Genomic DNA, 27,896 nt, shown 5'->3' with positions numbered 1-27,896 from the left:
AGCGAACCCACCGTGCCTTTGGACTTATAATTGCCTCGGTGATGAGCCCTGTCACCATCGTCTCCACTGTGGCCATAGCAGGGCTCGCTCTACATCAAAGTATACAAAATGCTGAATTTGTGCAGCAATGGCACGAACAATCTCACCGGTTATGGCTTCAACAACAAAACATTGACTCTCAACTTGCTGAAAAATTGGACAACATGGAGCAAGCATTGACATGGCTTGGAGATCAGCTCACTGTACTCAGTACTCGGATGACATTACAATGTGATTGGAACTCCACTCAATTTTGTATAACGCCTGTGCCTTTTAACATCTCTCAAAATTGGACTGTAATCCGAAAATTATTAGTAGGCCATAAAAATATTAGTTTGGACATCCAAGAGCTCACTCAGAACATTTCCGAAGCATTTCGACAACAATTACATGTGTTGTCTGGAACCGTAACCCTGCAGAAGCTGGGTCAGCGCCTTGCTGCCTTTAACCCATGGACCCAGATGAAAACATGGATTTCTACAATCTCTGGAAGTATATTGCTTTGGGCACTTGGATTGGGTCTACTTCTTTTGGTGATTTGATGCTCCCTCCGTCGCCTCCAAAAACAAAAGAAAACACAGGAACAAATATGGGCTACCTTTTTAGGATTGAGGCAAAACAAAAACAAAAAGGGGGAAATGCGGCCGGGCGCGGTGGCTCAAGCCTGTAATCTCAGCACTTTGGGAGGCCGAGATGGGCGGATCACGAGGTCAGGAGATCGAGACCATCCTGGCGAACACGGGAAACCCCGTCTCTACTAAAAAATACAAAAAAAAAAAAAAACTAGCCGGGCGAGGTGGCGGGTGCCTGTAGTCCCAGCTACTCGGGAGGCTGAGGCAGGAGAATGGCGTAAACCCGGGAGGCGGAGCTTGCAGTGAGCTGAGATCCGGCCACTGCACTCCAGCCTGGGCGACAGAGCCAGACTCCATCTCAAAAAAAAAAAAAAGGGGGGAAATGCAGGGGCCTTTGAAAACAGTATGCTGAGAATAGATAGGGCTCAAGGACAGTATCTCCAATTGAACTTTTAATGAACTCCCGTAGGCGCCAAGAAGGCGGGCAGATAGGGAAGAGCATAGAAACAAGGAACTGAGTAGAAGGTTACATCTGGGAAAAGAAAGTTTGTTTTGCATTGCCTTCTTTCTGCTGACGTGGGGTTTATGGGGTATAAATAAAGTGAGGCGGAGGCTCTGAGTGCGGCCGCCATGTTCTTTGTGTGTCTTTGTCTTTTGTGTGTTCTTTCATTCTCCACCACCCCCGGCACGGACCCCAACACCCCAGGCTGGTCTTGAACTCCTGAGCTTAAGCAATTCTCCTGCCTTGGCCTCCCACAGTGTTGGCATTATAGGCATGAGCTACTATGCCTGGCTGATAGCACCGTTTAAAAGGGGGGAGGGGGAGAAAAACACCCTGGGATCTGGAATGTAAACTCACATTCATAAGATTTTATTGTTCTCTACTTATAATTTTAGAAACGCTTTTTGACTCTGTATAAAAATACCAATTTTTTTTTTCCCAGAGTTTTGCTCTTGTTGCCCAGGCTGGAGTGCAATGGTGTGATCTCAGCTCACTGCAACCTCCGACTCCCAGGTTCAAGCAATTCTCCTGCCTCAGCCTCCCAAGTAGCTGGGATTACAGGCACCTGCCACCACGCCTGACTAATTTTTTAGTAGAGATGGGGTTTCACCATGTTGGCCAGGCTGGTCTTGAACTCCTGACCTCAAGTGATCCACCCACCTCGGCCTCCCAAAGTGCTAGGATTACAGGCGTGAGTCACCACGCCCAGCAAAAATACCTATTTTTATTTAAAAAGAATTGTTCTTTCTGAAGTTTAAATATGACAGTATTGAGCAAAGTTACTTCCAAAGCATACATTCTAGAGAAACACAGAACTTCACTTACTGCTCCTTCAGGGATACATATGGCTTTCACAGTTCCATGGGGCTTACTAAGTGCATCTTGAAGAAATCCAATCTCTGTGTTTCTGAACACATCACTGATATCTATAATCTGGAAAATGGGTAACAAAAAGAGATAACTAAATATGAAGTAATTTTTATCTGAAAACATTTTACAAACAAGATTTTAAAGAAGAGAATAGATCTTGATAATTTAACATTTATAGACTACATTCAAAGAGTGTTTACCATGGGTTAAGCAATATGACAGTGTTTTACATATACTCATTCATTTAATCTGCATAAAACTATGAGGTTAGCACTCTTTATTATCCCTATTTCATAGATGAAACCAAGACACAGAAATAAGGAACTTGCCCAAGATGGCATAGCTAGTAAGTGGCAGAGTCAGAATTTAACCCAAGCAGTCTGATTTAAGAACCAGATTAAGATTCCAGGCTTGGTGCAGAGGCTCACGCTATAATCTCAGCACTTTGGGAGGCTGAGGTGGGCAGATCACCTGAGGTCAGGAGGTCAGTCTGGCCAACATGGCAAAACCCCATCTCTACTAAAAATGCAAAAATTAGCCAGTGTGGTGGTACGCACCTGTAGTCCCAGCTACTTGGGAGGCTGAGGCAGGAGAATCGAACCCAGGATGTGGAAGTTGCAGTGAGCCAAGATCTCACCACTGCACTCCAGCCTGGGCAACAGCGCGAGACTCCATCTCAAAAAAAATAAAAAAAGAACCACTATTCCATATTACAAACGAAGGAACAAGAAGTAGTTGAGTTGGCAGCTATAAGTTGGTAGTTATGACTTTTTGTGTATTGTATTTTTTTCATTCTAAGAATTGAGCACTGACTATTCACAGACCAGGCAGGACTCAATTTCTAAAGAACGTGCACTGAGAACTGAGATATAGAAATGTCACCGGCATTATGAGGATCAAGGGATATTGCTCTTTAAGAGCAAACAAGTAGAGGTCTGGTAATGAAACTGTTCTATATAAATTCTACCCCTGCCTTAAATACTTACAGATATTAATAATTTGAATAAACATTGTCATATGTTTGAGATTTTTATGGACCAAGGAAACTTAGTAACTCCTTGGCTTTAAAAAAAACTGAAAAGGAAAGAATAGTTATTTTTTCTTTCAAGTTACCATTCATATCCATATAATCAGTAACTTGCAAGTAATAAAAACTTTATAGCAAGAATGTTGCTCTTGGAAATGGATCTTGGAACATGATAGATAGAAAGCACTGTATTGCTAACATGCTATTATTCTCTCTTGCTCTAGCTCTGTAACAACAAAGGTAACAAGGTCACAAAAATATCCTCTAACAGTGTGTAACACTTGTCAATGTCAAAGTGGTTTAAAAAGACTGCAGGATTATTTGGGGACAGAGTCCTAGAAAAGTGAAGATAAGTACCTTCATTCCAAAGCGAGTGTCGGGTTTATCAGTTCCATAGGTGGCCAGCGCCTCAGTAAAAGTCACAGTGGGAAAAGGAACAACCACAGGATCTTTGTCATTGGGCCAGGAATATTGGAGCAAACCCTCAATTAAACTCTGGATCCCAGTCTGGTCTACAAAAGACATCTCTATGTCAATCTGAAACCAAAGTAACATATGGAAACTAATTTAGCCACAGTATATACACGTTTATGTATTTTTCTGCTTTCAAGTTACTATAGAATTTTGCACATAAATAATACATGCGGAGAGTATAAATATTATTGTACATCTCTTTTATGTCAGACACTGTGCTAATGGCCTTACATACATTAACTTGTTTAGTTCTCACAACTATTGCATGGCTGAAGGCTCAGAGAACTAAGTTACTTATTTGCGTATGTGCAATTAGTAAGCAGCAAAGCTACATCTGATCCCAGGTCTGTCCAACTCCAAAGCTCATAATTTTTTCACTTCAACACATGATTAAAATGCTATTGGCCAGGTATGGTGGCTCACGCCTGTAAACCCAGCACTTTGGGAGGCCGAGGCAGGCGGATCACGAGGTCAGGAGATCGAGACCATCCTGGCCAACATGGTGAAACCCTGTCTCTAATAAAAACACAAAAAATTAGCTGGACATGGTGGCACACACCTGTAGTCCCAGCTACTTGGGGGGCTGAGGCAGTTGAATTGCTTGAACCCGGGAGGTAGAGGCTGAAGTGAGCCAAGATTGTGCCACTGCACTCCAGCCTGGGAGACAGAGCAAGACTCTGTCTCAAAAAAAATAAAATAAAATAAAATAAAATAAAATGCTATTATACAGAAAGCCAATCATAATAGCTTTGGTAAGTCCACATATTAGATTAAAATATCAATATATAAAATTATTCGTTCTTAATATATAAGAGATTTGTTTTAAGGATTTTATCATGAACACTAGAACATGACTTAAGGACTTTATCATGAACATTAGAACACTTTATGAATTTCTGGCATTCCTTAGTTGCTGACCACATTCTTTATGAAAAGGACATATGCTCGCTTTGGCAGCACATATACTAAAATTGGAATGACAGTGTGGCCCCTGTGCTATCCAAGGAAAGAAAAAAAATTTTAAAAAGGACACATGCAATGGATAAAAAAACTGAATAGTTTCTCAACTGCAGGTGAGTTTAATTAACTATCTGATGGATAAAATGTAATGAGAAGTAAAGTATTAATACTGCACTGGTCTTGAAAATATTATTTTAGGCTGGGCGCGGTGGCTCACGCCTGTAATTCCAGCACTTTGGGAGGCCAAGGCAGGTGGATCACAAGGTCAGGAGATAGACACCATCCTGGTGAATATGGTGAAACCCCGTCTCTACTAAAAATATAAAAAATTAGCCAGGCATGGCGGTGTGCGCCTGTAATCCCAGCTACTCAGGAGGCTGAGGCAGGAGGATGGTGTGAACCCAGGAGGCAGAGCTTGCAGTGGGCTGAGATTACGCAACTGCACTCCAGCCTAGGTGACAGAGCAAGACTCTGTCTCAAAACAAACAAACAAACAAAACAACAAAAAAAACTATTTTCAAAATAGTAAGCCTGAATTTTAAGAAACAAGTGAATATAACTTTGTACCTGAGTAAATTCAGGCTGTCTGTCTGGTCTTGAACCTTCATCTCGATAACATCGGGCAACCTGAAAATATCTACAATTAAGAAATAGCATTAATTGAGTCATGATTCTAGGAAGACATATACACTTTTTCCCAAAAGTTTAAGGCAATGCAAGTTATAAAACAATGATACTTAAAAAATGTAAGAAGGGCCGGCCATGGTGGCTCATGCCTGTAATCCCAGCACTTTGGGGGGCCGAGGCGGGCAGACTGCAATGTCAGGCATTCACAACCAGCCTGGCCAACATGGTGAAACGCTGTTTCTACTAAAAATACAAAAATTAGCCGGGCGCGGTGGTGTGCACCTGTAATCTTAGATACTCGGGAGGCGAAGGCAGGAGAATCACTTCAACCTGGGAGGCAGAGGTTGCAGTGAGCCAAGATCGCGCCATTGCGCTCCAGCTTGGGTGACAGAGCAAGACTCTGTCTCAAAAAAAAAAAAAAAAAAGTAAGAAATACTTTTATTTTTATGACACTTTAATAGAATTAGATATACAGCTGACCTATGAGAAGTTGTTCTATATATTGTTTTCAAAATAAACACTGGCATCTCTGGATGTTCGTACATTAGACTGGCATGCAAATCAGTCCATGCCAGTTCTTTTTATTAAAACATTTTTTTTAGTCCATGCTTCTTCATATATACTCTTTTGCTTTGACCAAAGTGAAATACTTACTGTACCATGGATACACATGAGACTTTCTGTGCTATGCCATTCCAACTCTCATCTTCAACTGCTGAAATGTAGCTCTGTCCTCAAAGGTCTAGCTCACAAAGTTTTCTAAATTTCCTCAAACAATATAATTTTAAAGCTCTTAATACCTAATTTGCAAATCTCAATACATTTATATTTGGTTTATATCACAGTTGGTTTTATTCATTATCCTATTCTGGCTTACTAGCCTTAACGCCTTGAGAGCAGAACCTATTTTTTGTTGTTGTTGTTGTTTAAATCCCCTCTCACATCTACTAGCACAGAGCTTTGTATGTGGTAGCCACCCAATAAACCTTTAATAAAGGATTATTACGAATTATGAGGGTATTTTATAAGTATTATCCAAACTCTCAAAAATTTTCTATCCTTCTCTTGAGAACAGAGAGGATTTTGTGTTTCCTTTTTTCCCTTTGTTTTTCTCTTTTCCTTCTCTGACAACTGCTACCATAAAAAAAAGCTCACCTGTCTAAACCGCCAACCATCAAAAGTTGCTTAAACTGTTGAGGACTCTGAGGGAGAGAATAAAACTTTCCAGGTTCCCTGGATGGTACTAAAAACTCTTTGGCACCCTTTCAAAGAGAGAGAGAGAGAGAAGACAGATTATTAAAAAACAAAAACAAACCCAAGGTATAACTGACTAGTAGAAGCTGTTACTTCAGTTTATCATTGAATGACTAAAGAACAAAGTTCCTACAATGACAGAGATAATTTCCCACTTATCTTTGAGTCCCTAAAAAGACTTGCACATAATAGGCTTTAAACACCATTATATATTGTAGGTGTTAAGTTTATACCTGTGGAATTGAATTTCCAATTCTGTTACTAGATGAATGAATTTTGTGTATCATTTCCTATCCAAGTAATTCCTAATTGCATTTCCAAATTAAACTGTAGTTTTATAATTTCATAGACTGTATAAATCGAGTAAATATTAATGTTTAGAAATGTCATTTTTTTTTGAGACAGTCTTGCTCTTGTCGCCCAGGCTGGAGTGCAATGGCACAATCTTGGCTCGCTGCGACCTCCGCCTCCCGGGTTGAAGTGATTCTCCTGCCTCAGCCTCCCAAGTAGCTGTGATTACAGGCATCTGCCACCACCACACCCCGCTAATTTTTGTATTTTTAGTAGAGACAGGGTTTTGCCATGTTGGCCAGACTGGTCTTGAACTCCTGAACTCATGATCTGCCCACCTTGGCCTCCCAAAGTGCTGGGATTACAGGTGTGAGCCACTGCCCCTGGCCAGAAATGTCCATTTTTATTTATTAAAAAGAATTTCTTTTTGAGAGAGAGTCTTGGTCTGTCACCTAGGTTGGAGTGCAGTGGTACAATCTGGGCTTACTGCAAACTCCGCCTTCTGGATTCAAGTGATTCTCCTGCCTCGGCCTCTCGAGTAGCTGGGATTACAGGTTCCTGCCACTGCACCTGGCTTTTTTTTTTTTTTGAATTGTTGTCTCACTCTGTCTCCCAGGCTGGAGTGCAATGGCATGATCTTGGCTCATTGCAACCTCCACTTCCTGGGTTCAAGCGATTCTCCTATCTCGGCCTCCTAAGTATTTGGGACTACAGGTGCCTGCCACCATGCCTGGCTAAATTTTTTTTTGTACTTTCAGTAGAGACGGGGTTTCACCATGTTGGTCAGGCGGGTCTTGAACTCCTGATCTCAGGTGATCCACCCACTTCGGCCTCCCAAAGTACTGGGATTACAGGCATGAGCCACAGTGCCCGGCCTAATTTTTGTACTTTTAGTAGAGACGAGGTTTCACCATGTTGGCCATGGTTGGCCAGGCTGGTCTCTAACTCCTGACGTCAGGATCTGCCCGCCTCGGCCTCCCAGAGTGCTGAGATTATAGGTGTGAGCCACTGCGCCTGGCCGAAAAATGTCAATTTTTAATATATGAGAGACTTATTCTTTAATTTTTTTTCCTCTTCCATTTTTTTTTTTTCTTTAAAGAGAAAGGGTCTTGTTGCCCAAGCTGGTCTTGGACTCCTAGAATCAAGTCATCCTCCTTGCTTCAGCCCCCCAAAGTACTAAGACTACATGTATGAGCCACTGCGTCTGGCCAAGAGATTTGTTCTTAAAGAACCAATTCATTGGCTGGGTGTGGTGGCACACACCTGTAATCCCAGCACTTTGGGAGGCCGAGGCAGGTGGATCACCTGAGGTCAGGATTTTGAGACCAGCCTGGCCAACATGGCGAAACCCCGTCTCTACTAAAAAAATACAAAAATTGGCCAGGCACGATGGCTCATGCCTGTAATCTCAGCATTTTGGGAGGCCGAGGCGGATGGATCATGAGGTCAGGAGATCGAAACCATCCTGGCTAACATGGTGAAACCCCATCTCTACTAAAAAATACAAAAAATTAGCCGGGCATGGTGGTGGGCGCCTGTAGTCCCAGCTATGCAGGAGGCTGAGGCAAGAGAATGGCATGACCTGGGAGGCACAGCTTGCGGTGAGCTGAGATCGCGCCACTGCACTCCAGCCTGGGCAACAGAGCGAGACTCTGTCTTAAAAAAAAAAAAAAAAAAATACAAAAATTAACAGGGCATGGTGGCACACACCTGTAGTCCCAGCTCCTTGGGAGGCTGAGGCAGGAGAATCGCTTGAATCTAGTAGGTGGATTCAAGTGACAGAATGCTTTTTTTTTTTTTTTGGGGGGGGGAGGAGGGACGGAGTCTCGCTCTGTCACCCAGACTGGAGTGCAGAGGCGCAGTCTCGGCTCACTGCAAGCTCCACCTCCTGGGTTCACGCCATTCTCCTGCCTCAGCCTCCCGAGTAGCTGGGACTACAGGCGCCCGCCACCACACCCAGCTAATTTTTTGTATTTTTAAGTAGAGACAGGGTTTCACCGTGTTAGCCAGGGTGGTCTCGATCTGACCTCGTGATCCTCCCACCTCGGCCTCCCAAAGTGCTGGGATTACAGGCGTGAGCCACTGCACCCGGCCTGACAGAATGCTGACAGAATGAGACTCTGTCTTAAAACAAACAAACAAACAAACAATTTATTAATGATTTACATCTTTAAACCTCAAACAAGACCGGGCAAGGTGGCTCACACCTGTAAACCCAGCACTTTGGGAGGCCGAGGTGGGTGGATCATTTCAGGTCAGGTGTTCGAGACCAGCCTGGCCAACATGGTGAAACTCTGTCTCTACTAAAAACACAAAAGTTAGCCGGGCATGGTGGTGCCTGCCTGTAATCCCAGCTACTCAGGAGGCTGAGCCATGAGAATCGCTTGAATCCAGGAGGCAGAGGTTGCAGTGAGCTGAGATCATGCCACTGCACTCCAGCCTCATGATGGAGTGAGACTCTGTCTCAAAAAAAAAAAACCAAAAAAACAAACCCCAAAACAAACCAAAAAACAAACAAACAAAAAAATTCAAAGGAAAGAATACTTATGTGGAATAAAATGATTCTGACTCAAAATACCCAAATAATTTTCTCAATTCTTCAGAAAAACCTAGTTAATATGACCATCCTGAGGCAGTAAATAAAATAAAAGTGGACCAAGTGAATATAAAGGCAAAGTGGTCTAGCTTTATAACTAATAGGACATATTTAATAGACTGATTGAAGGAATATACATACCCCTGGGGTCCTCTTAAACAATGTGGGGGTTTCTATATCCACAAACCCTAAAAAGAGAGAAACATTATCACTTAGTAGATAGGAATGTGAAATTTGTCATATATGATGTCCACAATATAGTACAACAAATCTGAGGCTTCCCTTTAATTAAGAATTTTAGCTGAAATAAGCTACCAAGTCTACTGGTGCTGGTTTCTACAAATCTAAGAAGGAAGCTGAAGATTTTCATAAATACTATTCTGTTCATAAAGCATACTGTCCACATAAAATAATTCTAAATATTTAATGGATTCTTGTCTACTGAACTATTCTGATTTTTAAAATGTTCTATTAGTGTAGAAATAATACAAATGTAGCAGAAAAAGTCCAGGACTGAATGAGATGTCTAGTTTAACTCACATGACATTTTGAGCTCCCAATAAATGATGTATGCACATGATAAAGAATTAAGAAAACTGGCTGGGTATCGTGATTCATGCCTGTAATCCCAGCACTTTGGGATGGCTAGTGGGAGGATTGCTTAAACCCAGAAGTTTGAGACCAGCCTGGGCAACATAATGAGATCCTGTCTCTACAAAAAATTTTTAAAAGTTGGCTGGAGGCCGGGTGCGGTGGCTCACCCCTGTAATTCCAGCACTTTGGGAGGTGGATCACGAGGTCAGGAGATGGAGACCCTCCTGGCTAACACGGTGAAACCCCATCTCTACTAAAAATATAAAAAATTAGCCAGGCATGGTGGCAGGTGCCTGTAGTCCCAGCTACTTGGGAGGCTGAGGCAGGAGAATGGCGTGAACCTGGGAGGCGGAGCTTGCAGTGAGCCGAGACCATGTGACTGCACTCCAGCCTGGGTGATAGACCAATACTCCATCTCAAAAAAAAAAAAAAAAAAATTGGCTGGGTATGGTGATGCTTGTCTGTGGTCCTAGCTACTTGGGAAGGTGTGGCAGGAGGATCACTTGAGCCTAAAAGGTTGAGGCTGCAGTGAGTTGTGGTCATGCCACTGCCCTTTAGACAGAGCAAAACTCTGTCTCAAAAGAAAAAAAGAAAAGAAATATTATAGAAAAAGCCAAAGGGCTGTCCTGCCTTTGATAATGATGGGAAATACTATCATACATTAATCAATGTAATAGCCACTATCATCTTTAAAATAATATTAACTTTTCTTCAAAAACTATATGACACATTGAGTGAATTCCAGACTTCTGGCAACATCTGACCTGATGCTAAGGAAAATATACAACAAAACTGCTGAATAAAATAGAAGAGATGCTAAAAATCTCCAAAGAGCATCCAGGCATTTCTCTTACCATGCAGATTACAGAGATATTCCCGCATCTTCATGACCATCTGGGACCTCAGTCGCAGGTTATATTGCATTTGGAAACTACGCAAATCTAAGTAGCGATACTGCAACCGAAGAGCCTCTGTTTTCTAAAGAAATTGAAAGATTTTTATATTTAAATATTTTTCAATATTAGAAAGGTATTATCTTTAGAAATAGAGTTTGAATTTTCAAAAACTTTAGCTCTGTCTTTAGTTTCTATCATCAAGTAGCCCACTGTATGCTGTTAATTCCTACAACTTCTAAGTTTGTCAGTAGTGCAGATTTTACATTTTTTTACTATTCATTATTATTAATATCACTCTTCACTGACTGGAATTTGCCTACTTGACTAAAAAGTAGCTCCATCAACCCCTTAAACTTTGGCAAAGAACATTCTAAATTATAGTAATCCTACTTATATTTATATGCTTGGGAAGTCAAGAGTTGCTCTAAGCACACATTTTATCACTTAATAGGTACAGGATCCCCTGTCCCATTTGGCCATTTCTAAGCTAGACATAATTTCCTTTCAAATGTTAAACAATAGCAACAAAAAACCTGAATAATATAACACCTCAAGTTTTAAAGAGAGAATCACATTTTAATCTGTCGGAAAAAACAGTCTAGGTATTTAGGGACTGCAACAGTTTATTGAACTGTCACTATTTCAGAACAGTTTGTCAAGAGGTTGTACAACTAAGCGAACACTTCATGATGTGTCTACAATAAAATGTTTAATTTTGTAGAAGTTCAAGTTTTCTTTAAAAAAACTCTGAAAATACTTGACTAGTCATCAACATTTTCTAGATACTCTATTTTATTAATAACAGAGGATGGTACCTTCATGAAGTCCTTAATTTCAAAGGGCAGCTTCTTGCAGGCATTCAGAAGTTCAGCTGTTTTAACTTTGATTTCAATCTCACCTGTTGGCATTTTCTTGGAGAGTGAGAAAGGAAGTGTTTTAAAAATTACTCATTAGGATATATACAAAATACACATTTGTAGAACATATGCATTTATTTACATACGGAAAATGTGCAAAGTCCTTCTAGTGTATAGTGTATAGTATGAAGCATACGTGTCTGTGCATGATTTTGACATTCTTATGCATATCTGTGGCTGATGTGTTCAGACATCAACAAATGTCATGGCATATCCTTGCAGTTTGATACTTGGGAGGCTGAGACAGGAGGATCACTTAAGCCCAGGAGTTCAAGAGCAGCCTGGGCAATACAGCAAGACCCCTGTCTCCAAAGAAAAAAAGGGCGGGGCACGATGGCTCACGCCTGTAATCCTGGCACTTTGGGAGGCTGAGATGGGCAGATCATGAGGTCAAGAGATGGAGACCATCCTGGCCAACATGGTGAAAGCCTCTCTTTACTAAAAATACAAAAATTAGCTGGGCGTGGTGGCACGCACCTGTAGTCCCAGCTACTGGGGAGGCTGAGGCAGGAGAATCGCTTGAACCCAGGAGGCAGAGGTTGCAGTGAGCCGAGACTGTGCCACTGTACTCCAGTCTGGCGACAGAGCAAGACTTAACATGCATATTTACATAGATGTGTGTGTTTATAGTCAAGATTTTGAAATTTGTCAGTTCATTTGTAGAATTTATTCAACTTTAGTGCCTAACGTCCAGTCATGTGTTGCCAGAATGTGTACACAGACAGTGCAAATGCATACAACAAAAATTACACAGTTATCTTCGAAACTACTTACTGGATTCTCCTGTCCTGCAGGACGGGAAATGACTGTACCAGACACTTGCACCACAGATTCCACAGGGGCTTCACATAAAATCTTCCTCACAGAGGCTGCCGACTACAGAACAAGGGGGAAAAGAGTTCTGAGAAACAAATGAACTTACAGGAATCTTCAGTAATTGTAAGTCCTTGGTTTTAAAAACGTTAATAGTCACAGCTTAATTACCATACAGGCTGGGACTGCTCCTTAATGACTTTATTACCAAATTTAGTAAAAATTGCATCCCCATTTTGACTCTATATAATACAGCAAGTAAAGCTACTAGTTAAGAGCTTTAAAAACTTTCCTTAAAGGAAAATAAGGATAAGAGTGACTGTTATTAGTGTAAACAAGTCCCAGATACTTGAAAAGCAATTGTCTCCAGGGTTAGTCTTAGGGACAGTGAAATCCAATAGCAATAATGAGTCAAAGTCAGAGGAGTTCTCCAGGGTTAGCTATACTCATCTCTGGATGTTGATCCCTAAAAGATAATTCACTGCTCTTTATTTATTTCAAAACTTAAGAGCTGAATAATTAATATTTTTCTTAGGCATACAAGCATTAGTAAAAATTACAATAGAAACCAACTTTGCCCAGTAAGTGTGATAGAAGTTCCTTATTTTATCTAATTCTTTAATTTTAATTTTTTTTTTTTTTGACACAGGGTATCACTCTGGTTGCTGAGGCTGGAGTGCAGTGGTGTGATTTTGGCTCACTTCAGCCTCAACCTCCTGGGCTCAGTAGATTCTCCCAATTCAGCCTCCCAAGTAGCTGGGATTATAGCCGCACGCCACCATGCCCAGCTAATTTTTTGTATTATTATTATTGTTTTTGAGATAGAGTCTTGCTTTGTCGCCCACGCTGGAGTAGAGTGGTGCAATCTTGGCCCACTGCAACCTCTGCCTCCTGGGTTCAAGTAATTCTCCTGCCTCAGCCTCCTGAGTAGCTGGGGTTACAGGCGTCCACGACCACACCTGGCTAAATTTTTGTATTTTTAGTAGAGACAGGGTTTCACCATGTTGGTCAGGCTGGTCTTGAACTCCTGACTTTGACATACACCCGCCTCAGCCTCCCAAAAGTGCTGGGATTACAGGCGTGAGCCACCGCCGGGCCAATTTTTTGTATTTTTAGTAGAGATGAGGTTTTACTCTGTTGCCCAGGCTGGTCTCAACTCCTATACTCAATCTGCTGGCCTCGGCCTCCCAGAGCGCTGAGATTACAGGTGTGAGCCACCACGCCTGGCCTTGAATTTTTTAACTAAAAAAATTGTTTTTTCATAATATCACTCTGTCATATTGTATCTAATTTCAATGGTAATTAAATTAAATACTTTTTGAGCAGTTAGTACCTTCACATGGCTTCAAATTCAAAGGGTACAAAAAGATACAGTGAAAAGTTTCCCCCCATCCTTGTTTTCAAGGCCCTCAGTTCCTTCCCCCAGTAGCACCCAGTGTTACCAGATACTTAGGTATCCTTCCAGAGACATTTCATAACATATATACAAGCAAATACACACACACACACACACACACACACACACACACACACACACACACACACACACAAACTGAGTATATATTCTGCCTCCTTCCCCTAGTTTTTATACAGAAGACAGCACTAGAGTGCTGGAGTTTAATAGCTGCTCTTCTGTATACTCAAGAATACCGGTTCTTCACTTAACAGTATTCCTTGAATTTTTTTTTGCTATTAGAATAGAACTTCTTCATTCTTTTTTGTATGGCTGAGCAGCGTATCTTATTGTAAGAATATACATTATTTTTTAAGCCAGTCTCTTATTGGAGGACATCTGGGTGGTTCCCAATTTTTTCTATTAAAAAGAATCCTGAAATGAATATCCTTGTACATATGCCATTTTGCATCTGTATAAGTCTAGATATAAGATAATTTACCAGAAGTGAAATTAATGGCTCAAAGGATATATGCATTTATAGTTTTGATATTGCCAAATTGCTCTCCCTTCAGCTAGTGCCAATTTGTATTCCCTCCAGGAATTGAGCACCTGCTTTCCCAAACACAGTGTGTTGTCAATCTAATGTGTTAAAAATGACAATTACATGCAGTTTTAATTCACATTTCTCTACCTATGAGTGAGGCTGGGCATATCATTATGTCTACAAGCCATTTATATATTTTTTTCCTCTAAAGTTTTTGTTCATATCCTAGGTTCATAATTCTACTGGGTCACTGGTCTTTTTGCCATGTCTTAACATTGCTTATGATATTTTTCAGTTTTCATTAACAATAAACTTCTGAATTTAAAACCTCTAACATATTCATCTAACTACTTAGCTTACCCTAGGCACAGCATCAAAGAGGCTTTTAGATAATAACAGGAAATTTTATATTACCTCATCCTGGGGAATGACAACTTGAACAAGCCCATGGAAATCTCTTAGGACCAAGAATGTGTTTTGCCTGATTAATGGGAGGGGGAAGAAAAAGGAACATTTTAAGATAAAATCTCTAAGTCCAAAGTTTAAGCAGACAAAATAAAAAACAAAAATCCATGCAATTTTTCATGTTTCTTTTTTATGATAATTACAATTTTTCATGTTTCTTTTTTATGATAATTATGTATTTTCTTTACATTCATGCAGTTGTTATCTATGTAGCTCATTGATGAAAAAATATTGTTTTTTATTTCAGTTTCAATTTTTATTGTTTACTTATCTGAAAATTAATCTTATACAGATGGCTTATTAATGAAAAATTATTATAGATGAACAATTAAAAAAATTTTTATTGGCTTAAGTCCTTATAAGAAAATTTTATTAAATTTGGAAACTTTGCACATAGTAAAATCCAAAGATAATATTTTAGCATAATGGAAACATCTGATGGATCATTTTTGAAATACAGCAATATAAAGTCTTTTTCTAAAAAAAGATACAATCTAAAATTTTCTGTAAGAGTTCCAACTACTAATTTAATACCTCTATGAATCATCAAAAGGTCCTAGAAATGCCAACCTCTATTTCTCATAGTGTCCTCAGCACCAGGAACAGGTACAGAAACCCTCTTCAGATTTGGGTTCAGGAAACAAAGTCACTACACTTACGGGAAAACTATCCACCTACTTGGGACAAACTCCTTTTTTTTTTTTTTTTTTTTTTTTACCTGAGACGGAGTCTTGTTCTGTCGCCCAGGCTGGAGTGCAGTGGCACCATCTCAGCTCACTGCAACCTCTGCTTCCTGGGTTCAAGCAATTCTCCTGCCTCAGCCTCCTGAGTAGCTAGGATTACAGACGTGCGCCACCCCGCCTGGCTAATTTTTTTGTGTTTTTAGTAGAGATGGGGTTTCATCATGTTGGCCGGGCTGGTCTCGAACTCCTAGCCTCGTGATCCGCCCGCCTCGGCCTCCCAAAGTGCTGGGATTACAGGCTTAGGCGCCAGGCTGGGACATATTCTTTAAGAAGGTCATTGGCCGGGCGCGGTGGCTCAAGCCTGTAATCCCAGCACTTTGGGAGGCCGAGACGGGCAGATCACGAGGTCAGGAAATCGAGACCATCCTGGCTAACACGGTGAAACCCCGTCTCTACTAAAAAATACAAAAAACTAGCCGGGCGAGCTGGCGGGCGCCTGTAGTCCCAGCTACTCGGGAGGCTGAGGCAGGAGAATGGCGTAAACCCGGGAGGTGGAGCTTGCAGTGAGCTGAGATCCGGCCACTGCACTCCAGCCTGGGCGACAGAGCTAGACTCCATCTCAAAAAAAAAAAAAAAAAAAAAAAAGAAGGTCATATAACCTATGTATTTTGGATCTCTTCCATGTGAATTAATGTACTATTCAGGAATGTTCTGGAATAGAGAGATGAACAACAACAACAACAAAAAATGGGCTCTGATCTTAAAGAATCACTGTTTCTGGGCTTGTTCTCTACCTAAATGGAATAAAACGAGCTTTCTCCCCCATGCTATTGGAGTTTAACAGCTGGTTTATAGGAGACTGGCCCATTTTTAATTACTGGTCATAGGAACTCTTCAGTCTTAGTAAGCCCAGTATCATTTCAGTCCATTTGGTGGATCAAGCTTCATTGTTATACCCTTCAACAGATGTTACTGGTACCTACTGAGAATGACACTTAGGCCTTTCAAAACAAAGTTGAAAATTCAGTAAATTCTTAAACCTGCAGGAGTTGCAAAACGTTTTATTCTTCGGACTGGTTGTAAATTAGTAAAGGTTTAGAATTGCCCTGGGAAAACCACCACCATGCATTCTTAGACTGTCGTCCTCAATTTACCTTCGGTACTGAATCCATCCACACAAGGTGACTTCTTGGCCTAAGTGAGACGAACGCAACTCTCCACATGTGTTGGTCCGGACAGCAAAGCTACTGAATTCTTTTTTTTTTTTTTTTTTTTAAAAAGAAAAGAAACTTTAAAAGGCAAGATTAAAAATACATCACTTGCAGGTTGCTTAACAATAAAAATTCTCAAAATACATCTTAGTTATGTCAGGGAAACAGGTCATTCACTATTAAATTTACCTGCAAATGTGTCAAAAGCCAAGTGAATAACCGTACATTTCTGTCTTGTGTTAGGAAATCAAAATTTTTTTGATCTTCTAGTATTTGCATTTACCTAAAATCCTAATTACCCAATTCTTAATACTGCACATTTCTTCCCCAAATGAAATAGGATTTTAGAAACTGTAGAAATGGATGGTGCAGGAACTATTTAGTTTTAATATGAATCTACTGTTTAACAGCCACTTGTACACTAGAAAACACTATTATATTCTGTGAAAAATGATTTTTTTTTTCTTTTTTTTTGAGACGGAGTCTCGCTTTGTCACCCAGGCTGGAGTGCAGTGGCGCGATCTCAGTTCACTGCAAGCTCCGCCTCCCGGGTTCACGCCATTCTCCTTCCTCTGCCTCCCCAGTAGCTGGGACTACAGGCGCCCGCCACCATGCCCGGCTAATGGTTTGTTGTTTTTTTTTTTTTTGGTATTATTAGTAGAGACGGGTTTCACTGTGTTAGCCAGGATGGTCTCCATCTCCTGACCTCATGATCCGCCCGCCTCGGCCTCCCAAAGTGCTGGGATTACAGGCGTGAACCACTGCGCCCGGCCGAAAAAGGATTTTTTAAGGTATCAACCAAAAGCAGAGTATTCTATATATTACGTGGTTACCTTTTTGTGGTCTTTCTAAAAACTCAGGGAAAAAATCTGCCTTATAATGAATGAAAAGAGTGAATGATCTGCTTCTACACATAAGGCTATCCAGTTAAGAATGGGGGAAAATATGGAATAAAAGCTCTCTGGTCGTAGATAACAGGTTGAAGTACTGTTCACAGGACAGATCTCTTCGCTATTTTCACCTGGATTTCTCCTCTGTGAACTCTGCACCAGACTTCTGTAGAGAGAACCCCAGATCGGTTGGGTGGTTCTTCGGATGGGTCTGGATAAACCCCTGCACAGCTGACTTAACCAAGAAGGGAAGGTCATGTTGGAGCCACACGATGGCGAAAAACAATCACGAATCCCACGCTGCCGGTAGTTAAAAGTCAGCTTTGGAAATACACAGAAATCTCTTAAAATTCCAGGAGTTCCCACTCTCTTCTCGAATATTTAAGTCCTCCGCACAACATTCGAGTACACGTGTCTAGAAACAAGACAAATCTCTAAGGTCTCTGGGGTGCTTGACGGGGTGGAGATAAGGGAAAGACCTTTCCCCGAGTCTTAAAGCATCAGTCTGCACTTCTACTCAACAAGTCTGCAACCAAAAGTGACGAAAAGAGAGCGACTCCACGTAGCGGCGCCAGCCGCGAGCCCGACAACCAGAGGCGGTCACTAGGCATACGCCCTACCCTTCTTTCCACGCTTCCCGAGAGGCTCCCGCGGCCAGAACCGGAAAACAAGGAGTAACAGTCGCGTTTCAAATCTCGCAGACCTGCTGGCCGATCTCGAGTCTTCTGAAAGAGGAAGGCGAGCAAAGCCAAAATCCTCCCAGAGTCCGAACCCAAACACAGATCGACGTGGGGGTCCAAGCACCCTTCAACTCCGCCCTCTAGTGCCCAAGATTACGAGGAAAGAATTCAACGAATCAGTGGTGAGGTGCCGCCGCCATGCTTACTACGGGCGGAAATTTGAGAGAAAGCTTCCCACCGGTAGGGAAACGGACGAGCAACCGAGCACGGTTGGAAAGGTTGACGATAGCGGTTAAGTGGCTCGGCCTTGCCCTCAGTTAAAATGGCAATTTTAGTTGCTTCACTGATACGGAATCGGCGAGGCGCTAAGGAGGCTTCCTGCGTGGAGCCGCAGAGCGAGTCGGGAAACGATTTTAAACTGAAGAGGCGGCGGAGGACCGAATTGCCTTTTCACAGCGGCGTGATTTCAGAGCTGGGCTGGTCTCTGACAGGCTCAGCTGAAGAGGGACGGGTTGGGACGCACTGTCCTTTTGCCCTTCCCCCTTCGCCAGCAGAAGCTGACTCGGCAGGAGCGAGGGTCGCAGAGCTGGGTGAGCGGAAATGTCCCTCCCAGAGTGAAGTCGCAGGGCCCGCCCCGCGTCTGAGGGAGTGGAGGTCTTCCTGGGTGCGTTTGTGTCTCTTGTGAACCCACTTGTGGTGGAGCGAGAGGGAATTTGGGAGGGCCAGGGGTTAGTCTGACCTCTCTCTTAACTGTCATTTTGGCGAGTTTTTTTTTTCTTTCTTTCTTTCTTCAGGGGATTTCAGTCTCGACATAGTTTTGGAGCCGGACTTTTGAAGAATGATTGATTAATCCGGAATGGGTGACAGCGTCATCACGGCATTTTATTGGTAAAAATGCTTTGTATTGGTTCCGGACCTGCTTTAACTTTGTATTTGCCCTGCTCTGTGGTCATTATCTTCACAATACTTGTGTGTTGAGGTGTGTTTAAGCACTACGTGCATAGTACCCGACTAAGTATTGGCATTAGGGCGGTTGGATTTAGGTATTGGTGGCAATGTAGAAAAGTGATCAAGTCAGAGCCCCTTCACGGACTAACCACTAGAGAATCAACAAAGCTTTACTTGTGTGCTGTGAACTACAACTGCAAGTGGAATTGTCAAGAGAACTAGCTCTGCCAAGCTCTGGAAAACTTCTGAGGAGATGGCACATGGAAAATGGATAACATTTGCTCAGACAAACGGGAGTAGAGAAGTATTTTTAATTGTCGATAAGGTGAATAAAAAGGCAGGGAGAATAGTAGAGTGATCATCTCTCTAGAGTAGGGGGTGCATGTGTGGCTATACGGCTGTGATTTAACCTTTTAAAGAATTGTCTACTGGAACTTTCTTCACTCCCACCTCCCGTCATCCCCCAATGTTGTATACAAAACCTTAGAGGAAGTGTATGTAGAATGTTGGATTTTGGAAAGGCTACTTAGGGTAAGAACTGAAGTAGTAGAAAATGAACCTGGATAGGATCAGATAATAAGATCAAATACAGTAGTGCCTTGAAAACCAGACAGGAATTCTGATTCGACTTCATATAGCTGTATGGGAACTGTTATGGGATCTCAAGCAAGGTAATGATAAAAGTGCTGACAATGAAAGACATGATGGATTAGGGAAAGGGGCTAAGATTGGGAACAAGATAAGTACCTATAATTGAGAATGAGAGTGAAGCCCACATCTAAGAGGACAAGTGTATATCTTTTTAAGAAATATGTCAGAGGCCAAGTGTGGTGGCTTATGCCTGTAATCCCAGCGCTTTGGGAGGCCAAGGCAGGCAGATCATCTGAGGTCAGGAGTTCAAGACCAGCCTGGCTAACATGGTGAAACCCCATCTCTACCAAAAAATACAAAAATTAGCCAGGCATGGTGGTGCACGCCTGTAGTCCCAGCTACTTGGAGGCTGAGGCAGGAGAATCACTTGAACCTGGGAGTTGGAGGTTGCAGTGAGCCAAGATCGCACCACTGCACTGCAGCCTGGGAGACAGAGTGAGACTCTGTCTTAAAAAAAAAAAAAAAAAGAAATATGTCAGAATTTGATGATAAAGTTAACAAAGTAACAAAGTTAACTTTTTAGATGTAAAGGTGATGTTGAAGGAAGAGTAAAAGATGATGAAAGTATTTTTTTAGTGGGGAAAGAAAATGGAAAAATGGAATTATTACTGAGCAAAACAGAGTACAGTAGTTGGCAAAGAAAGATTGAATGAGATGTGAAGAGATGATTAGTTTTGAACTTAATGAGTCTGACAACATGAAAGTTTAACATCTTATAGGAAGTTGGAAATGCAGGACTGGGTTGCAGCTGTAATGGTCTGAAGGTAGAGATTTAGGAGTTATAGAAAATGATTATTTTCCTATGTAGAATGAATGATTTTCAGAGTCTGGGGCCACCTATTATTGGAACATGAGGGGAAAAAAGAATCAGTAAAGAAATTGGAACTATAAAAAGTAAGGAGGAGAAAAGCCCCTAAAAAATGGAGTGTCAGGAAACAAGGTCCCAGAAAGTTTAGAGGAGGAAGGATGAACAAACTTGATGAACAAAGTATTTGGCCATGGTTTTGGCAAAAATAATAATCTTCAAAAGTGCAGTTTCTTTATAGTGATAGATGGAAAAAAGAGATTGCTGAAGATTTCTAGTAAAATATTTAATAGTAACTGGAGGCAATAGGTGTAGACCACATTTCCAGGAGATTGGTCTCAGAAGGAATGAGAGGAATTGGATTTAAACACAAATTTTTAATGTTAGAAATACTAGAATATGCTTGGCAATGAAAGAAAAGGATCCTGTATAGGAGTGATTAAAGATAATAGAGAAGTGAAGTACAGCCTGGTGTGGCAGTGCATGCCTGTAGTCCCAGCTACTCAAGAGGCTGAGGTAGGAGGATCGCTTGAGCCCAGGAGGTTGAGGCTGCAGTGGTATCAGGCCACTGCACTCCAGCCTGGACAACAGAGTGAGACCCTGTCTCAAAAAAAAAAAAAAAAATTGAAGTACACAAAGGAGATGGTGTCTAGGGGAGATACAAGTAAGAGGACCTTTTTGCTTCTGATTGGAAGGAAGAGTATTGGGACAGTAATATATTGATCAAGGTATATTTATAACATCTTGATTATTGTGCTGGGCAAAATTACACATTCTTGAGTGTGAGATGAGAAGGTAAAGTAAAAATAACTCATTTGCTAATCTTTAATTCATGGATTGGGCTATTTTATTTTACTTTAACATTAAATACTCAACGGACATATTTTTTCAAAACCATCCCTCTTAGTGCTGATAAGTGTTTTTCTCATCTCATTTATTGCTAGACTTTTTAAAGTCACCTAGACTTTAAAATCTTTTTGGAATTCATAGCATTTCTCTTTTAAGGAGTCAAATTCAGCAGGGCTTATATTGCCTCATAATTGATCCCTGTTTAAAAGGCAACGTGAAAGAAGTAGCTAAGTGCACTCATTGCAGAGTTAGACTGTCTGGATTCAAATCCTAACTCTTCCACTCTAACTGGCTGACTTTGGTAAGTTACTTAACTTGTCTGATTTCCTGTTTGTCAGCTGGGAGCATGATCTACTTCATGGGGTTGTTTGAAGATTAAATGAGAAAATATAAAGGGCTTACTAAGTACCTGAAACGTGATGAATGCTCAATAAGTGTTAGCAATTATTGCACCAAGTAACAAATTTGAAGGAAACATTCTGTGTAAGTAGTACTGATTAAAATTCCCTTTGAAATAGGTAATTCAATGTGCATGTAAAGCTAGGATGCTTTAGAGTAGCTGCTATTTAAATTGTGTGGTGTCTAATGTAGACTCCTGTATTCACCACAGTGAAGATACAGTTCCATCACCACAAGGAATTCTTGTGTTGCCTCTTTATAGTCACATTTATGTCCCTCCCACCCTCTTCCCTTTCCCTAATCTCTGTCAGCCATTCATCTGTTCTTCATTCCTTTAATTTGTCATTTTAAAAATGTTAAATGTATGAAATTTTATATGTGACCTTTTTGGATTGGCTTTAACATCCAAGTTGTTGCATGTATCAATAATTTGTTTCTTTTCATTGCAGAGTACTATTACATGGTGTGGATGTACCACAGTTTATTTAATCATTCACCCACTGAGTCATTTTCAATTTTTGGCTATTATGAATAAAGCTAATATGAACATTTGTAAAAATAAATAAATAAATTGTGTGGTATATGAACTTGCTCTGGACATTATTTGAGCTTTAAGGACAAATAATGCTACATGTTTAGTTTATGTATTTATTTATTAATTAGAGAGGATCTCACTCTGTTGCCCAGGCTAAAGTGCAGTGGTGCGATCATCGCTCATTACAGCCTTAAACTCCTGGACTCAAGCAGTCCTCCTGCCTCAGCCTCTCAAGTGGCTAGGACTACCACCATGCTAGGCTAATTTTTTTCTTTTTTTTTTTGAGAGATGGGGTCTTGCTATGTTGTCCATGCTAGGACTACATGTTTAATTTATGGAGTTCTGTGCAAGATATAAATGGTGTCCTAGTCTAATATATTGAAATTGAAGATACAGGTTGAGCATCCCTAATTAGAAAATCTGAAGTCTGAAATGTCCCATAATGTGAATCTTTTTGAGTACTGACATGATGTTGGAAGGAAATGTTCACTGGAGCATTTTGGATTTCAGATTTTTGGATTAAGGATGCTTGACCAGTGTGATACAAATATTCCCAAATTTGACAAAATCTGAAATCCAAAAACACTTTTGGTCCTAAGCATTTCGGATAAGGGATGCTCAACCTGTACTATTTTAAATATAATACTATTTAAATATGGACTGAGTGCGGTGGCTAACGCCTGTCATCCCAACACTTTGGGAGGCTGGTGGATCACCTGAGGTCAGGAGTTCAAGACCAGCCTGGCCAACGTGGTGAAACCCTGTCTCTACTAAAAATACAAAAAAAAAAAAAAATGAGTGAGGCGTGGTGGTGGGCGCCTGTAATCTCAGCTGCTTGGGAGGCTGAGGCAAGAGAATTGCTGGAGCTTGGGAGGCAGAGGTTGCAGTGAGCCGGGATCGTGCAGTTGCACTCCAGCCCAGAAAACAGTTAGACTCCATCTCAAAAAATAAAATAAAATAAAATGAGTAAATATAGTAATATAACTTTTTATTCATAAAAAACTTTTCAAAGGGGTAATTGTGTAGTAGTTGAGACTAATCATAACTTTGTTGTTGTTGTTGTTGCTGAGATGGAGTCTTGCTCTGTCTCACCTAGGCTGCAGTACAGTGGCGTGATCTCGGCTCAATGAAGCCTCCACCTCCCAAGTTCAAGAGATTCTCCTGTCTCAGCCTCCTGACTAGCTGGGACTACAGGTGTGTGCCACCATACCCAGCTAATTTTTGTATTTTTAGTAGAGACAGGGTTTCACCATGTTGGCCAGGCTGGTCTCAAACTTCTGACCACAGGTGATCCACTTTTCCTTGGCCTCCCAAAGTGCTGGAATTACAGGCGTGAGACACTACGCCCGGCTGAGACTAATCATAACTTTGAAATGATAATTCCTTTTAATGAAAATTGTATTTTAATTTTGTGTGTCTTTTTTTTCTTGAGAGGGTCTTGCTCTGTCACCCAGGCTGGAATTCAGTGGCATGATCACATCTCACTGTAGCCTTGACCTCCTGGGCTCATGCAGTCCTACTTCAGCCTCCTGATTAGCTGGGACCACAGGCCTGCACCACCACACCTGGCTAGTTATTTTTCATTTTTTGTAGAGATGGAGTCTCACAGTGTTGCCCAGGCTTGTCTCAGACATCTGGGCTCAAGTGATCCACCTGCTTCAGCCTCTCAAAATGTTGGGATTACAGTCATGAGCTACCATGCCTGGCCCTAATTTGAAAGTTCTATGAAATACTTCCATTTAATTGAACCAATACTTGTTTAACAATTAAAGGACACTCAGCATTGTATTTGGGTAATTATACATACATTGGGAAATATAAAGCATGGTTTCAGTGACAGTAGCTTAGTATTACTGGGGATATAAGAAATACACACTAAAAAATGGTATAAGGAAGTATATGAACAGGGGCTAAAATGAGTGGTACAGACTGGGTGATTGAGGAAAGTTGTGTGTGCTGATATATCTCCAAGGATGTTGTAGAACATTCTTGAGGGATTTTTTCAGACTTAGAGCTGAGAGCTCATATAGCATACACACACATGCATACTCTGCTTCCAGGAATGAGCCACTGATAACAGATAACAGATAAAAGTCTATGTCATAGGTATTTCAGGACCGAAAGGTTAAAAACACCCTATTTTGAAAGGGGATCAAATTTCTAGCATGGTCTTAAAGGAGGTGAGATGGGAAAAGGATGCTTAAGGTAGGGAATATAGTTGAGAAGCAACCACATGAAGATAAGAATATGTTTATGTCCCAGGTTGGAGAGGAGAATTAGGAAGATAAGGAATCAGAAATTAGGAAGCTGAATCAGAAAGACCTTAAACCTAGCAGAAGAGTTTAGGATTTGTCTTGTTACTGTAAAGGTTGTTGCACAGATAAAAATCAAGTCTATTTCTGGAAGAATGGATTACTCTTAGATACGGAGAACTCTTAGTTGTGGCTAAGGAATTAGCTTTGTGAAGGGATGACAGATTCTTTTTTTTTTTTTAACATTTTTTAAAATTTATTTTTTTGTTATACTTTAAGTTCTAGGGTACATGTGCACAATGTGCAGGTTTGTTACATAGGTATACATGTGCCATGTTGGTTTGCTGCAGCCATCAACTTGTCATTTACATCAGATATATCTCCTAATGCTATCCCTCCCCCAGCCCCTGACCCCCTGACAGGCCCTGGTGTGTGATGTTCCCGCCCTGTGTCCAAGTGTTTTCATTGATCAGTTCCCACCTATGAGTGAGAACATGCAGTGTTTGGTTGTCTGTCCTTGTGATAGTTTGCTGAGAATGGTGGTTTCCAGCTTCATCCATGTCCCTGCAAAGGACATGAACTCACCCTTTTTTATGGCTGCATAGCTTTCCATGGTGTATATATGCCACATTTTCTTAATCCAGTCTATTATTGATGGACATTTGGGTTGGTTCCAAGTCTTTGCTATTGTGAATAGTGCTGCAATAAACATACGTATGCATGTGTCTTTATAATAACATGATTTATAATCCTTTGGGTATATACCAAGTAACGGGATTGCTGGGTCAAATGGTATTTCTAGTTCTAGATCCTTGAGGAATCGCCACACTGTTTTCCACAAAAGTTGAACTAATTTACACTCCCACCAACAGTGTAAAAGCATTCCTATTTCTCCACATCCTCTCCAGCATCTGTTGTTTCCTGTTGTTTTAATGATCGCCATTCCAACTGGGATAAGATGGTATCTCATTGTGGTTTTGATTTCCATTTCTCTGATGACCAGTGATGATGAGCATTTTTTCATGTGTCTTTTGGCTTCATAAATGTCTTCTTTTGAGAAGTGTCTGTTCATATCCTTTGCCCACTTTTTGATGGGGTTGTTTGTTTTTTTCTTGTAAATTTGTTTAAGTTCTTTGCAGATTCTGGATATTAGCCCTTTGTCAGATGAGTAGATTGCAAAAATTTTCTCCCATTCTGTAGGTTGCCTGTTCACTCTGATGGTAGTTTCTTTTGCCGTGCAGAAGGTCTTTTGTTTTGTTTTGTTTTGTTTTTTCAAGACGGAGTCTTGCTCTGTCACCCAGGCTGGAGTGCAGTGGCACAATTTCGGCTCCCTGCAACCTCCACCTCCCTGGGTTCAGCGATTCTCTTGCCTCAGCCTCCCAAGTGGCTGGGATTACAGGCACACGTCACCATGCCTGGCTAATTTTTGTATTTTTAGTAGAAACGGGGTTTCACCATATTGGCAAGGTTGGTCTTGAGCTCCTGACCTTGTGATCCGCCTGCCTCGGCCTCCCAGAATGCTGGGATTACAGGCATGAGCCACTGCGCCCAGCCTGGTCTTTAGTTTAATTAGATCCCATTTGTCTATTTTGGCTTTTTTTGCCATTGCTTTTGGTGTTTTAGTCATGAAGTCCTTGCCCATGCCTATGTCCTGATTGGTATTGCCTCGGTTTTCTTCTAGGGTTTTTATGGTTTTAGGTCTAACAATTACATCTTTAATCCATCTTGAATTAATTTTTCTGTAAGATATAAGGAAGGGATCCAGTTTCAGCTTTCTACATATAGCTAGCCAGTTTTCCCAGCACCATTTATTAAACAGGGAATCTTTTTCCCATTTCTTGTTTTTGTCAGTTTTGTCAAAGACTGTCAAAACAGCATGGTACTGGTACCAAAACAGATATATAGATGGTTGTAGATGTGTGGTGTTATTTCTGAGGCCTCTGTTCTTTTCCCTTGGTCTATATATCTGTTTTGGTACCAGTGCTATGCTGTTTTGGTTACTGTGGCCTTGTAGTATAGTTTGAAGTGAGGTGGCATGATGCCTCCAGCTTTGTTCTTTTTGCTTAGGATTATCTTGGCATTGTGGGCTCTTTTTTTCCATGTGAACTATAAAGTTTTTTCCAATTCTGTGAAGAAAGTCATTGGTAACTTGATGGGCATGGCATTGAATCTATAAATTACCTTGGGCAGTATGGCCATTTCACAATATTGATTCTTCCTGTCCATGAGCATGGAATGTTCTTCCATTTGTTTGTGTCCTCTTTTGTTTTGTTGAGCAGTGGTTTGTAGTTCTCCTTGAAGAGGTCCTTCACATCCCTTGTAAGTTGGATTCCTAAGTATTTTATTCTCTTCATAACAATTGTGAATGGGAGTTCACTCATGATTTTGCTCTGTTTCTCTGTTATTGGTGTATAAGAATGCTTGTGATTTTTGTGCATTGATTTTGTATCCTGAGACTTTGCTGAAGTTGCTTATCAGCTCAAGGAGATTTTGGGCTGAGATGATGGTTTTTCTAAATATACAATCATGTCATTTGACTTCTTCTGTTCCTAATTGAATACCCTTTATTTCTCTCTCTTGCCTGATTGCCCTGGCCAGAACTTCCAACACTATGTTGAATAGGAGTGGTGAGAGAGGGCATCCTTGTCTTGTGCCGGTTTTCAAAGGGAACGCTTCCAGTTTTTGCCCATTCTGTATGATATTGGCTGTGGGTTTGTCATAAATAGCTGTTATTATTTTGACATACGTTCCATCAATATCTAGTTTATTGAGAGTTTTTAGCATGAAGGGCTGTTGAATTTTGTCAAATGCCTTTTTTGCATCTATTGAGATAATCATGTGGTTTTTGTTGTTTCTGTTTATGTGATGAATTACATTTATTGATTTGCATATGTTGAACCAGGCTTGCATCCCAGGGATGAAGCTGACTTGATCGTGGTGGATAAGCTTTTTGATGTGCTGCTGGATTCAGTTTGCCAGGATTTTATTGAGGATTTTCGCATTGATGTTCTTCAGGGATATTGGTCTAAAATTCTCTTTTTTTGTTGTTCCTGTGCCAGGTTTTTGCTATCAGGATGATGCTGGTGTCATAAAATGAGTTAGGGAGGATTCCCTCTTTTTCTGTTGATTGGAATAGTTTCAGAAGGAATGGTACCA

At 41.0% G+C, this 27,896-nt stretch overlaps 2 protein-coding genes across 3 annotated transcripts in view; one reads left to right on the top strand and one right to left on the bottom strand.

Annotated features, from left to right (window-relative positions):
• Positions 1-18,430, bottom strand: part of DARS2 (aspartyl-tRNA synthetase 2, mitochondrial) — a 41,665-nt gene extending 23,235 nt beyond the window's left edge. The window contains exons 1-11 of the mRNA XM_015123799.3: positions 17,753-18,430; positions 16,675-16,774; positions 14,787-14,853; positions 12,394-12,495; positions 11,518-11,613; positions 10,661-10,784; positions 9,354-9,400; positions 6,227-6,333; positions 5,012-5,081; positions 3,368-3,547; positions 1,939-2,046 (exon numbers count right to left, since the gene is read on the bottom strand). Coding sequence (XP_014979285.3) covers positions 1,939-2,046; positions 3,368-3,547; positions 5,012-5,081; positions 6,227-6,333; positions 9,354-9,400; positions 10,661-10,784; positions 11,518-11,613; positions 12,394-12,495; positions 14,787-14,853; positions 16,675-16,774; positions 17,753-17,879 — 1,128 coding nt within the window. The 5' untranslated portion in view covers positions 17,880-18,430. The remainder of the gene's footprint in view (positions 1-1,938; positions 2,047-3,367; positions 3,548-5,011; positions 5,082-6,226; positions 6,334-9,353; positions 9,401-10,660; positions 10,785-11,517; positions 11,614-12,393; positions 12,496-14,786; positions 14,854-16,674; positions 16,775-17,752) is intronic.
• CENPL (centromere protein L) overlaps positions 18,195-27,896 on the top strand; it is a 27,667-nt gene continuing 17,965 nt past the window's right edge. Inside the window, exons 1-2 of one of the 2 annotated variants that reach the window (XM_015123292.3) lie at positions 18,195-18,891; positions 19,096-19,189. The gene's annotated coding sequence lies outside the window, so the exon portion shown is untranslated. 2 annotated transcript variants of the gene reach the window in all.

The sequence above is a fragment of the Macaca mulatta genome, chromosome 1 (assembly GCF_049350105.2).
Source record: "Macaca mulatta isolate MMU2019108-1 chromosome 1, T2T-MMU8v2.0, whole genome shotgun sequence".
NCBI classification, from domain to species: Eukaryota; Metazoa; Chordata; class Mammalia; order Primates; family Cercopithecidae; genus Macaca; species Macaca mulatta.
The sequence above is the reverse complement of the archived record's forward strand: the minus strand, read 5'-3'. Positions and strand labels throughout refer to the sequence as shown.